Raw genomic sequence first — 13,325 nt, forward strand, 5'->3', positions numbered from 1 at the left:
TCTACATTTCTGCCCGAGCCCGACGGGCCCCGACTTTTTTACGCCCTAGGGCCGGGCTTCGGGCCAATTTTCCAGTCATAGCCTACCTCAGACGCGGGCCGGGCTTCGGGCTTTTTTAGGCTATAGGACGGCGCTATGCAACACGCATCGCCGCAAATGAGTAAAGAAAGCCAACAAGCAAACTGCCACAAGTGAAACTGAAAATAAGCTAAGTTTTAGATGCTCAAAAGCACAATCATCTTCATTAAAATTAATGAGACTAAATGCTCTTACCAGTGTTTAGGTCGCTCGTTCTCATAATGCGGTCTTTGATGTTGAAAAGAGCTGATGAATAAAATACTCATATCGGTTGATTTCGTTGACATGAACTCCGTTAAATGTGCATATAGCACGGGAATTGAAGATCGGATATATATTCATTTCGCGGAGATGTGTAGCCTAAGGTAAGACAACCAGCATGTTTTTTTTTTTTTATTATTTGTTTAGATTGTGTAGCCCGTTTTGTTTGCGCGCGCCGTTGCGATCTGCCTGCCTCATCTTGTCAAAAATGCCTTTTTACTGTGATGGTGGTGATAATAGGCTAAACGTTTAAACGATGCTTTAAGTGTTTTTTATGGATTTAATAAGCAAGACAAGTCAAGTGTTGATTTCAGAGGCTAAAGTGTTGGGTTAACTCACTGTCGGCCGCTGGCCGCTTGGTCGTCACTTTAAAAAGCAAAAACTTTAGTTTAACAAACATTAAATGCTTTAAACATTTTTCTAAATTAACTTAATAAAGAAACAAAACGAAATATATCTACTTTGACATTAAAAACAAAACTGAACTATTTTAATGGCTGTAACTAATGTGTAATAGGGAGGATAAAAAAAAACACGGGCTCCAGTCGGACTCTGATAATGAAGTGGTAAAAAAATTGCAAAAATGAAAAATATTAAAGAATTCGCGGGGCGCTTTCGTCGGCATGAGTAAGATAGGCTATAAGACCCGCAATAGCTATGTCTCTCATCTGACATTTTTATTTATTTACATTAGTAAGCTGCTGGACATAGTCTTTCAAAACATGACCTGCGCGAAAGAGAAAAAAAAATGTACCCAGCACTTCTGAAAATGCACTTCTGAATGCGTCTCTGTCCCCAGCACATTTCAAACCAAACTGACGCCCATGGCAGCCACAGTTCAGTAGGAGGTGATAGGAAATATGTTACAAAATACGGTAGGTGGCGGTAATGCTCCTAGGAGTGAACAGCCATTAACAACAAGAAGAAGATAACCGGAAGTAGAATGTGTTTCATTGAACGGCGGTCGCTGTAGTGATGTGACTGTTTGCAGCACACTGAAGATTTTCTCATATTCTCAGTTGTTATTGTGTGATGGCGGCAGGAGGAGCGACGAATGTCGGGGATGTGGAGGAGGACGCGTCTCAGCTCATGTTTCCTAAAGGTGAGATTCACACATCACAAACACTATCGACAGCATCAGCTCCATCATGGACAGCAAACGTGTGTCACACACTCGCTCTGAGTTTGTACTGTATATTTAATGTACTGGGATAATTCCATTTTATCTGACTATCACACACCCCGCAGTGCCTATTCAATAAATGCAGCCTTGATGAGCAGAAGAGACTTCTTTCAAAAAACATTTAAAATAGTACAGTTTCCAAACTTCTTTAGGTGTGGGAAACACTGAACTGTGTAATAATTAATGCTCTATTTGATAAAACCAAGTGCAAATCTCATGAAGTTTTTTAAAGCATTTTTACATTTATTCCAAAATAATAACTAAAGGCACAATTTAAACCATGTTATGTTTTTTTTTTGTGAACTAATGTTTAGCTTTTCTTTTTATTAATTACTTATTTGCATCAGTCATCAAGCTTGATAAACACTGGTCACAGACACAAAGATACACCTTTAATTTCCCCAAGCTGTTTGCTCACTAAAACCCCCACAGTCATCATGTTTTCAGGCCATTTCAAGTTTGATTTTGACATTACATAAAGTGGTGATATCGAACTGAGTTGTTTGTATACTTTTTAGTTAGTCTTCTCATTAACGCCATCATTTTCTTCATTCGGGTCAATTCAAGAAGGCGCATGAAAACAAGAGATGGGATTTTTCGCACAAACCAATCATATTCAATCACATCCAATCATATGGACTTCCCCCATTGATTCTCACGCTTAAGGGGGTTCTGTTAAAAGTCAATGGGCTCAGGGGAGGCAAGAGTAACATGGCATCCCGCTGTAACTGTCGCTCTTGGGCAGTGTTATTTTAGAAAAAAAAAACAGTGATTTTATACTCTTTTAATGTCCCATTTTGTAATATTTGTATTGTATTAATTTTCTAATATGGATTATTTTCATATTCAATTTTTTTGAGGAGGCACTGCTTCTATTGCCGCCTCCTTGGAGCAAATGCCCCGATTGTGTTTGGTTAGAGTCTATCAGGTTGCATGTTATTTTCTGGGTTTCTTGATTGGTTAGGTGTGGTTTTGCGTCTTGTTTTTAAAGTGTTGTTCATTTGAGATCCTGATTGATGTTTGATTTGTCTCAGAGTTCGAGAACTCAGAGACGCTGCTGAACTCGGAGGTTCACATGTTGCTGGAGCATCGCAAGCAGCAGAATGAAAGTGCGGAGGACGAGCAGGAGCTGTCAGAGGTCTTCATGAAGACCCTCAACTACACCGCCAGATTCAGTCGCTTCAAGAACAGAGAGACCATCGCCAGTGTGCGCAGGTCAGCATGCTTCCCACAAGCACACACACAGTACACTAATCACTGAGGGATGCAGATAGAACAAGTTTGTTCTAGTGTGGATGGTTTTCCTGTTTCCTATGAAAGCTTGTTTTTTTGAAGAAAAAAAAAAGGTAATTGTGCCTTTTCATCACAATTTTTTTTTAATAGATATTTTTAGATATAAACTCACTATTCTGAGGGGGAAAGTCTGAATTGTGAGCTATAAACTCACTATTCTGAGGGGGTAAAGTCTGAATTGTGAGATTTAAACTCACTATTCTGAGGGTGGAAAGTCTGAATTGTGAGATTTAAACTCACTATTCTGAGGGTGGAAAGTCTGAATTGTGAGATATAAACTCACTATTCTGAGGGGGGAAAGTCTGAATTGTGAGATATAAACTCACTATTCTGAGGGGGGAAAGTCTGAATTGTGAGATATAAACTCACTATTCTGAGGGGGGAAAGTCTGAATTGTGAGGTCTGAATTGTGAGATATAAACTCACTATTCTGAGGGGGGAAAGTCTGAATTGTGAGATATAAACTCACTATTCTGAGGGGGGAAAGTCTGAATTGTGAGATATAAACTCACTATTCTGAGGGGGGAAAGTCTGAATTGTGAGATATAAACTCACTATTCTGAGGGGGGAAAGTCTGAATTGTGAGATATAAACTCACTATTCTGAGGGGGGAAAGTCTGAATTGTGAGATATAAACTCACTATTCTGAGGGGGGAAAGTCTGAATTGTGAGATATAAACTCACTATTCTGAGGGGGGAAAGTCTGAATTGTGAGAAACTCACTATTCTGAGGGGGGAAAAGTCTGAATTGTGAGATATAAACTCACTATTCTGAGGGGGGAAAGTCTGAATTGTGAGAAACTCACTATTCTGAGGGGGGAAAGTCTGGATTGTGAGATATAAACTCACTATTCTGAGGGGGGAAAGTCTGAATTGTGAGAAACTCACTATTCTGAGGGGGGAAAAGTCTGAATTGTGAGATATAAACTCACTATTCTGAGGGGGGAAAGTCTGAATTGTGAGATATAAACTCACTATTCTGAGGGGGGAAAGTCTGAATTGTGAGATATAAACTCACTATTCTGAGGGGGGAAAGTCTGAATTGTGAGATATAAACTCACTATTCTGAGGGGGGAAAGTCTGAATTGTGAGGTCTGAATTGTGAGATATAAACTCACTATTCTGAGGGTGGAAAGTCTGAATTGTGAGATATAAACTCACTATTCTGAGGGGGGAAAGTCTGAATTGTGAGATATAAACTCACTATTCTGAGGGGGGAAAAGTCTGAATTGTGAGATATAAACTCCCTATTCTGAGGGGGGAAAGTCTGAATTGTGAGATATAAACTCACTATTCTGAGGGTGGAAAGTCTGAATTGTGAGATATAAACTCACTATTATTCTTTTTAATTCCGTTTTTAAATTTTTATAGTCCAAGACAGTGATTTCGTTAGTCCTATAAGATCATTACAAATCACACTGTACGACATGGATCTTATAAACTTGTATGTAGACTGTATGATGATGAGACCTATCGTAGGCTACGACGCAAGTTATTATGGAAGAATAAAACCTCATCAGCAAGCACTAGTGGTGAAACATTTTTATTGGCTGGTCAGTAGGTGTAGGTCGTAGCAGCAAACACACAGTGAGATGATCATGCTAAACTTCTGTCAGAAAATTATCACAGGCTATCTTTGGTCGCACGACTGTGGCGGTGGTCGTCTTTGAACCGCTCTCACTGTACAGCGTAGGATCATCGTTTAGGAGCCTTTACCACAGAAATCACCACGATTAGTCATCTTTCATCTGGGACAGCCCAAAATCATACAATGTGTACCGGACATAAATGATGCAGTCAGCCGATTGTTATGCAAAATAAACCTCTTCATGGTAATAAAAGACCCCATTATGAAATTACCCTGCTTATCCGGCTCCTAAGCAAATCTACTTCAAACGGCACAACTACCAAAACAAGGTGTCTACACTAGACGCTAGGGGTGTAACGATACACTCGTGTCACGATTCGATACTAAACTCACAATGTAATATTTTAAGTCAAAATAAAGAGTTTTTTTATTTATTTTATTACTTTTTTATTTTATATATATATATATATATATATATATAAGTTATTGTTATTATATTATTGTTATTGTTATTATATTATTATTATCAGGGCACACAAATATTCCCCCATTGCATTACTATACATTATAGTACTTTAATGTAATAATGTCACTGAAACTCCGCAAAATTTAAAAAGATTTCTCATGCAGTACTCGCGCACACTCTCCCGGTGCTTGCTCCACCCCTCCTGCTATTAATGCACTATATACAAATAAAATGCTAAATGCTTTGGGGAAAAAAAGCTAAAACGCTTTGAATAATCATACAACTAAACTAAATGTGATATGGTGATTTAAATTATGTTTGCGCTTTCACTTTGAGGAGTGTCATTCCGGCAGTGCATGTGCTTCAGATGATCAATGCAATCAATCAATCAATCAATCAATCAATCACACATGCATACATATATATATATATATATGCGCGCTATAAATTTGACTTTTTTTTTAGTTAATGGGTGTGTGTATTTTTATCCCAAAATCTTAATATAAACTAAATGGAATGTTTCTGAGATTTAGTTTTCTTGTGCTTGTATAATTGTACTTTAGTGAATGGCATTCTTATGAGTTTGTTGCATTGCTGTTAACTGTGGCCGTGTTTCACAGCTTACTTCTGCAGAAGAAGCTTCACAAGTTTGAGTTGGCAAGTTTAGCCAATCTGTGTCCTGAGGCGGCAGAGGAGGCCAAAGCCCTCATCCCAAGGTTGGTCATTATAATGTGGAGATTTGCTTAGTTTGGACAATCTCATGCCTGTATATTATACATGAGCACTGAGTAACACATCTCACATGAGTATCTTAGTCATTTAATTAATAATGTTGTCTTGGATTGTGCATTAACTGCAGATCTTGACCAGAGTTCAATGATACGGACCAGGGCTGCGTTTCCCAAAAGAATCATTAAACCTAAGTATATTGTAGAAACATTGCCACCAATGGTCTCTACGATCAAGTTGGCTCACAATGCTTTTGGGAAACGCAGCCCGGAACTGATTTACACTATTTGGCCACAGTGAAAATTTTGCCAGAGCAAATAAAAATCTGCACTACTGGCCCAACTGGGCCAACAGAAGAACTCATTATTATTGAACCTTAAAGGATCCTATTATTCTTTTTCAGATATGACTTTTCATGTAGTGTGTAATAAAGCTGTTTGTGAAAGTAAAAGATTTGCAAAGTTTCAGAGATTCAAGTGCAGATAAATAGTTAGTGTCTAGCGATTCTTCCTTTTAGCTTCTTCTATTGTAGCTGAGACTGGAAGAGTTTGGTTTTTGTACGTGTCGAAAAGACACTTGCTACGTCCCAATTCGCTTACTCTAAATAATATTTAAAAATAAAATTATTGTCTCAAATTGTAGTATGTTGAAATGCGTATACCAAAGATTCCTGATGGTCTTCTATTTCCAGTTAGAATCCGAAGTGCAGATCCGTGCACACTCTTAACTCTTTCCCCGGCAGCGTAAAAAATAAATAAAACATTTGCCAGCCATGCCAGGGTTTTTGATCATTTAAAAAAAAAATGTAATGGCCCATAGAATATTTTCTTGTATGAATATCTGAACATGCAATATATCAAAAGAAAGAAAAGACCCTCTGATTTTAAACAAACCACAAAAAAAGCTTTTATTCTAGCTTCATGCATTCCTTTTTTATCAGCACTTAAATATGGGTAAGTTTCATAGAAAAAGCTACATTTTGAACAAAAATATTTTTTTGTTAAAGTCCTCATGAAATCGATCTTATTTACTTTGTCAGCACACATTAGGGTGAACAATTAATCCGTGCAAGTTAATACACAGAAAAAAATTGTTTGCCGTGGTAATCTTTAATCAAAATCTGAAAAGTAACTTCCCGTCTGGAATGGCGTTCCCTTTCCAATGACAACAGTTTGACGGCTTGGGTCTGAATATCCTTAACCATTCCCCTCCAACCGTTAGTCTGCTATGAGCGTGAGATGGAGAGGAGGTGCGCTGAAGTAAAACCCTGCCCTCTATTTAATATTACGTTTCACTTGGAAATGCCTCACAGCACTGAAATAAAATCAGTTGCAACTTCCGATTCTCTGGGACTTTAAAGACTTCATCCAGATCAGATTCAGAGCGATGATCAAACACAGATGGATTAGATAGCATCCATCAACACCCCCAAAGCTTCACAGTCCTATATCTCGTCCTGGGTCAACATTTAATTCAGTAACATTAGATAGTTTAGTTTTTTAGTTTTGATTTATATGATGTTTAATGTTGATGATCACATTATTTTACATATGCATCTGCTTGCATACGATCGCTTGTTTTTTTTCCTTCTTCTTCTTCATCTGTGTTTTGATCTGGAGATTCTGTACTCATTCAGAAGATCCATAATAGCGCCCCCCTAGCATCTTACTGTGAAAACATGGAAAATTCTGTGTTTGGCAGGGAAAGAGTTAACGGCTAATATTACCCACAACATATTGTGAGCTGGATGAGGATTCGATTAGAACTACAAAGTAATACGGATAAAAAGTGTTTAAAAAAAGTAGAGAGGTTAAGATAATCGGGTTTGAGTGAGAGTCTCCGCATTAAAGACCCACGACTGGCAGGTTCAACATGCTACTACATTTCTCTCCGAAATGATAGGAAATTAAATTGAATTGAATGTGGAGGATTCTAACTGCGTCAGGATGCACGTACCAAAGAGACAGAGCTGTCCGTTAAAGACGTAATTATGATGAAGTAGTATGTCCCAAAGCTTGTTTACTCTTCTGCTACACACTCAAAAGTATGTACTTTTTCTTAATAAAAATGGTAGGCGAATTTGGACGCAGCAACTGTTTTCTGCTGCCAAAGAAAATGTACTTTGATTAACTTCCAAAGGATGAGATTGATGCTGTAAAACCGACGCCATCTTTACTGTTATTGTATCGCGTGCTGAGGAAAAGCGTGAGCTGAAATTCTGATAAGCTAATGGCCGTTTAGTTTCCATCACGTGTAAGTGGTCGACCAATTACAACAGACTAGACCATCTGATCAATCAGAGCAGAGTAGACCAATCACAACAGACTGGGCCATCTGACCAATCAGAGCAGAGTAGACCAATCACAACAGACTGGGCCATCTGACCAATCAGAGCAGAGTAGACCAATCACAACAGACTGGGCCATCTGACCAATCAGAGCAGAGTAGACCAATCACAACAGACTGGGCCATCTGACCAATCAGAGCAGAGTAGATCAATCATAACAGACTGGACCGTCTGATCAATCAGATCAGTGTAGGCACTCGGAAAGGAGGGGGTTTAGTGAGACTGGATGGTTTCAGACACTGAGAAAAGAGCTAATGCTGCAGTGGATATGTGACTATTAAAGTGTTTTTTGATGTAAACCTGAACCCAAAACAAAACCTTTGTAATAGCATAGAAGGGGCACTTCAGAAACCTGATCAACAGGTGTTACATGCGACACTTGCAGAGTGAAATTGAACCCCGATCCTAGATTTCTTAAACACTAATTGACGTTGACAGATTCTTGTTTTCTCTTTAAACCTATTGGCTTAACTGTAAGAGTATTTTTTTTCTTAGAGAACAGTCACAATCTAATGTTGGTTTACATCATTCATTTAGTGTGTGTTTTCTCTGTCTAGTTTGGAAGGCCGGTTTGAGGATGACGAGTTACAACAAATCCTGGATGACATTCAGACCAAGCGCAGCTTCCAGTACTGATCTGCCGTCTCTCCTCCATCACATTGATGCTCCCTGCTTTCTCTGATGTTTCTCTTTCACAGTTTCTCTCCTTCATACGTCTTTATAAATTGCCACCATTACTCACTTCTGTAGTTGCTTAACATGCTATTGTTTTGGAAAAATAAAGTGTTTTTGATAAAATTGACAGTGTATTTCAATGTGTGTCTGTACAGAATGTACAAAAAGAACTATTAATAATTATGATATTAATTCAGATATTGTCTATCATGAGAATGTTATGGTCTACTGAAACCCAAAGTATTAATTTAAATTTGAAGTTTTAACAACAAAAAAAGTTCATTTCACTACCAAAATAAAAGTTTTAGCCTGATTCTAGCCACCTCGCTGATTTTTTTAACTATACAGTGAGACTGCATCCCTGTCCATCTTGGCTAGATCCCATCATTTTGAAGTAAATTTATAAAAAAAAAAATAACACATTTAATGCTATTAAAATTAAGTTTTTTGGTTTTAATCTAAAATATGGTGTGCATGTACAATTGTTTTGTTTGTCAGGCATGTGCTCAGTTATGCTAAAAATACCTAAAATTGTGACTATTAAAATAATCAAGTCACTTCCAAAACTTTATCATGCATTAAGTAAGGAATAATTGACGACGGGCTGTTGAATTATTGGAAAAATAATGCACACCCGAGGTGGTGATGCAGATGCTAAAATATTGATACTGCAAATCTAGACAGTATAGATACATGTTTGTGTTATTTCTGAAGATGATGCAGCACTCAAAGTCTGAAGTTTGACTTTGACTAATTTCAGTAAAAGTTTGTGTAAAGATTTTTATTGTGGTGATTTCTGTCTGTTTTTAGCATGCATTGTTTGCCCTTACAACCACAGACAATTGACACATCAATTAATTAATTATTTTTCATTGTTTCGCTTGTAATGTTTTCAATTCCATGAGTTAAGGTTTTTTTTTTTATGGAAGAATGAATGTGCAAACAAAATATCATGGTCACTACCGACACGTGATGTGTCAAAAAGTTTATAATAATGATTGATAAACATATCTATCATTTTTCATCATTAATCTGAAATCAATATGATAAAATTTGCTGTGAAATGTTTCTTAACAGATCGGCCTAATATAATATGTTTGTTATTTAATGCATTTCTATATAGTCTTCAGATGGATTTCTATAGTATTTCGGCAGTGACAAATCTTGGGAGAGTCTGAAAATACAATAAATAAAAAATAAATGAGTTTGGACAAAAAAACAAAACAAGAAAGTGCTTTTTAAGAGTAGTCGAGGCTAAATTACGAAAGAATATAATATTTGCTCTAATATGTTATATATAAGTTATATATTGTAAATAATATGTAATATGATATATGTTATATGAATATGTTATAATAGTTCATTATTATCTAATGGATATTTAAATAATTCTCATATTTAATGTATAAACTGTGTGCCATTAAAGTTTCTCTGTGTTTTTATTATTTTATTATTTATTATATACAGAGCCATCTCTGCATACATGGACTGCGTTGTCGCGAGGTACCTATTACTTTTTTCAGCGCTGGTCAATATGCACCAATCACAGTGCATTCTGGTAAATATTGAAGGCGTTTTCATGTAATTAGAGAATTAATTTAATGAGATTGCTGAAGTGGCTTTTAATTTGTATGTCAGTCTCCAATTTTGTCTTTGTACATGTTTGTACATTAGACATAAAACGTCAGATTTTAATGTAACATGCACTTCTGCTCGAGCGATTGTTGCAACGTTCGTCCACGTGTTATTGGTGCGCCTGTGCGCATGCGCCACGTGTCCGGCCCGGTGAGTGTGTGTATGATGGCGGCGTATGTGGAGATACTGAAGAACGAGTTTCCACAGATCGACTCTGAACTCTTCGAATATATCACTGGTACTGTACAAATACATGACATTAATATACATATGTAATGCCTTATATACGCTGTTAGTGTCAAGTCTCGCGTTAATGATAGGAGTTCATTCATTATATTTAACAGTTCTGATGATGTGCTGATCATGCTAGCAGACAGTATCACATAAATCGGACGAGTTACTGACATTAGCGCTTTAACAATTTCGTGGACGCGAGTTATCAGTTCAATCAAAGCGTAATCGCGTTATAAGTTCATGTTTGTGAAATAAAGCAGCTCAGTGAAGTTTGACAGTGACACCGGTATCATGTTTCAAGACAGACAGATGATTTACGGTATCCTCATTCATATAATATAATAGTTTGTGCCTGACAGACGATTTTCTTGTACAATACGTCAACTTTGTGATAGATCACGTGATACACGAGTTCTTATGAGCGAAATATTCATTGATTGATAGTCTTGATAAATTAGCCTACGTCATGTATGTGAATGATAGAGAATCACACAGATTATATGATCATTAACATAAATATAATCATGGTTCATGAATCATGTCAGTGTGTCCCAGGCGTCATTTGTCAAAATGTATGAAATGAATGAATGAACAAATCTTCATTATGCCTTAATTTGCTAATATATTTTCTCCTAAAAGATTTATATACAGTGTCAACTAACGTTAATTATAAATTAATATATCATGAAATAAAATGGTGTATGTATGCAATACATAATGCTCTATTTCTTCAGGTGAGAACAGACTCTTTTAGGGCCCTTAATAGAAGGGCTGGTAGGCAATTAAATGATTGAAACTATAGACGTAATTAAGTTGTGAGCACTGGTAATATAAAACGGTGACTTGCATGAATGCCATATTAATTAGTTTTTTTTTATAGCAACATGACTTGCTTATTTGTTGAACTAGTGTCATATAATGATCTTAAAGGGTTAGTTCACCCAAAAATGAAAATTCTGTTATTAATTACTCACCCTCATGTCGTTGGACACCCGTAAGACCTCCGTTCATATTCGGAACACAAATGAAGATATTTTAGTTGAAAGCTGATGGCTGAGAAAGGCTTCAGATAGGCCTCCATTGGCATTCAGTACATTGACACTTCCAAGATCCATGAAAGGCACTTAAAACGTCGTTACAAAGTCTATCTCACCACAGTGGCTCTACAATAATTTTACGGTGCGACGACAATAGTTTTTGTGCGCAAAAAAAATCAAAATAACACCTTTATCCAACTTGTTCTCGACTTCCGTGTGTGCCTCCACGACGCATGCGCGAGAATATGACGCAGATCCGGCGTTCGGACATATGACCCAGAAGCGATTTGTTTACGAGCAGAGGAAGACGCTCGTGTCTAAGCTGTTGGATTCTACATTGATCGTGCTTTAGGTCTCGGCGTAGTGCTCAAAATGGGGCTTAAGTGTGTATTTCATGGATTCCCGAATGCCGGCGCTACGTCATATTCTCGCGCATGCGTCGTGGAGGCACACAAGGAAGTCGAGAACAAGTTGGATAAAGGTGTTATTTTGATTTTTTTTTTTTCGCACAAAAACTATTGTCGTCGCATCGTAAAATTATTGTAGAGCCACTGTGGTGAGATAGACTTTGTAACGACGTTTTAAGTGCCTTTCATGGATCTTGGAAGTGTCAATGTACTGAATGCCAATGGAGGCCTGTCTGAAGCCTTTCTCAGCCATCAGCTTTCAACTAAAATATCTTCATTTGTGTTCCGAATATGAACGGAGGTCTTACTGGTGTCCAACGACATGAGGGTGAGTAATTAATGACAGAATTTTCATTTTTGGGTGAACTAACCCTTTAAAGTGAAATACTACAAGTTAGCTCCATATTAGGAGGGTTTAGGGGACATTGATGATCTGGTGGCGCTTCACCCCTTTCTGATATAGCTATAATGCAGAGAGATATTAATGCTGAAGAACTGAATGAACACCGGGAAGCTGAAACTGTAAAACGTATTAAACAGTTCATTTTAAAAATGTACACTGGTTCAAACTAGGCTACTGTACTTTATATATGTTTTATTTATGTTGAAGTGCTTTTAATGTCAAGCCTTTTCAGTGCTCGACATTAAGCCTTGTCATGTGTTTGTCCTTCAGACAAGTTAATCTATCATTCACTTGTCCGAGTAAAAAAGCTGCTTGTCTGGAGAAAAAAAAACTTTTGTGGTCTAAAAATAATTTATTCTGAAATGGTTCTATAAGTATTTTATCAACTTTGACATTATTAAATCTGTATATTTGTGATGTTTAGCCTGAGGCCATTTTCTTTTTAACTTTATAAAGGGACCTTTCCTTTACCTTTTTTATTTTTTCCTGATCTTATTAAATGTCTGTTTTATCTTTCTTTTCAAATTCCTAAATTTTATCAATAAATTCAATTAGATTAAGACACTGATTGGCTATTATCAATCAAATTAAATAATTTACGTTGAGAAATAACAACTGTATTAAATAATATTAGTGCATAATATATCCCACCCACTAACAGGTGCCGTGATGAAAAGATAATCACTAGCCACGTTTACATGCGCACTTTTTTGTCATTCCGATTAAAATCATTCTGATTGAAAGATTCGGTGGACTGTTTACATGAGACGTTATCTAAACCGATCTGGTGTTTACATGTGCTGACTTTCAGTAGGAATCATTTTGTGACATGCGCACACAGTTTGTCTGCCGCCTCAGATTCGTTACGTATCGTGGATCAATAGTTCTGTGTTGGTAATTTTTATATTTATTTATTTTTCTGTGGGCGGACATGCAGTAGTTTAACCTAATTTATGTCCTATACAATGGCTATTTCAACAGCTGTGAAT

General features: G+C 37.0%; 2 protein-coding genes across 3 annotated transcripts in view; both read left to right on the forward strand.

Annotated features, from left to right (window-relative positions):
- The first annotated feature begins 1,263 nt into the window (after positions 1–1,263).
- polr2d (RNA polymerase II subunit D) lies at positions 1,264–9,400 on the forward strand. The gene is made up of 4 exons (XM_079819570.1): positions 1,264–1,441; positions 2,557–2,737; positions 5,490–5,585; positions 8,503–9,400. Exons 1-4 carry the CDS (start codon positions 1,372–1,374, stop codon positions 8,579–8,581), a joined length of 426 nt encoding a protein of 141 aa, XP_079675696.1. The 5' UTR covers positions 1,264–1,371; the 3' UTR covers positions 8,582–9,400.
- Positions 9,401–10,365: 965 nt separating this feature from the next.
- abcf3 (ATP-binding cassette, sub-family F (GCN20), member 3) overlaps positions 10,366–13,325 on the forward strand; it is a 36,051-nt gene continuing 33,091 nt past the window's right edge. The window contains exon 1 of one of the 2 annotated variants that reach the window (XM_079819534.1): positions 10,366–10,493. In XM_079819534.1, coding sequence (XP_079675660.1) covers positions 10,385–10,493 — 109 coding nt within the window. In that variant the 5' untranslated portion in view covers positions 10,366–10,384. The remainder of the gene's footprint in view (positions 10,494–13,325) is intronic. The other variant, XM_079819533.1, reaches the window with a different exon arrangement.

Source organism: Gobio gobio (assembly GCF_949357685.1).
Source record: "Gobio gobio genome assembly, chromosome: 6".
NCBI classification, from domain to species: domain Eukaryota; kingdom Metazoa; phylum Chordata; class Actinopteri; order Cypriniformes; family Gobionidae; genus Gobio; species Gobio gobio.

Bases quoted from the DNA above. Each gene is read 5' to 3' on its own strand.
- polr2d (XM_079819570.1), top strand. From the start codon at position 1,372: ATGGCGGCAGGAGGAGCGACGAATGTCGGGGATGTGGAGGAGGACGCG. The intron at 1,442-2,556 runs GTGAGATTCACA...GATTTGTCTCAG, and splicing joins TCAGCTCATGTTTCCTAAAG to AGTTCGAGAACTCAGAGACG. The intron at 5,586-8,502 runs GTTGGTCATTAT...TTCTCTGTCTAG, and splicing joins GCCAAAGCCCTCATCCCAAG to TTTGGAAGGCCGGTTTGAGG.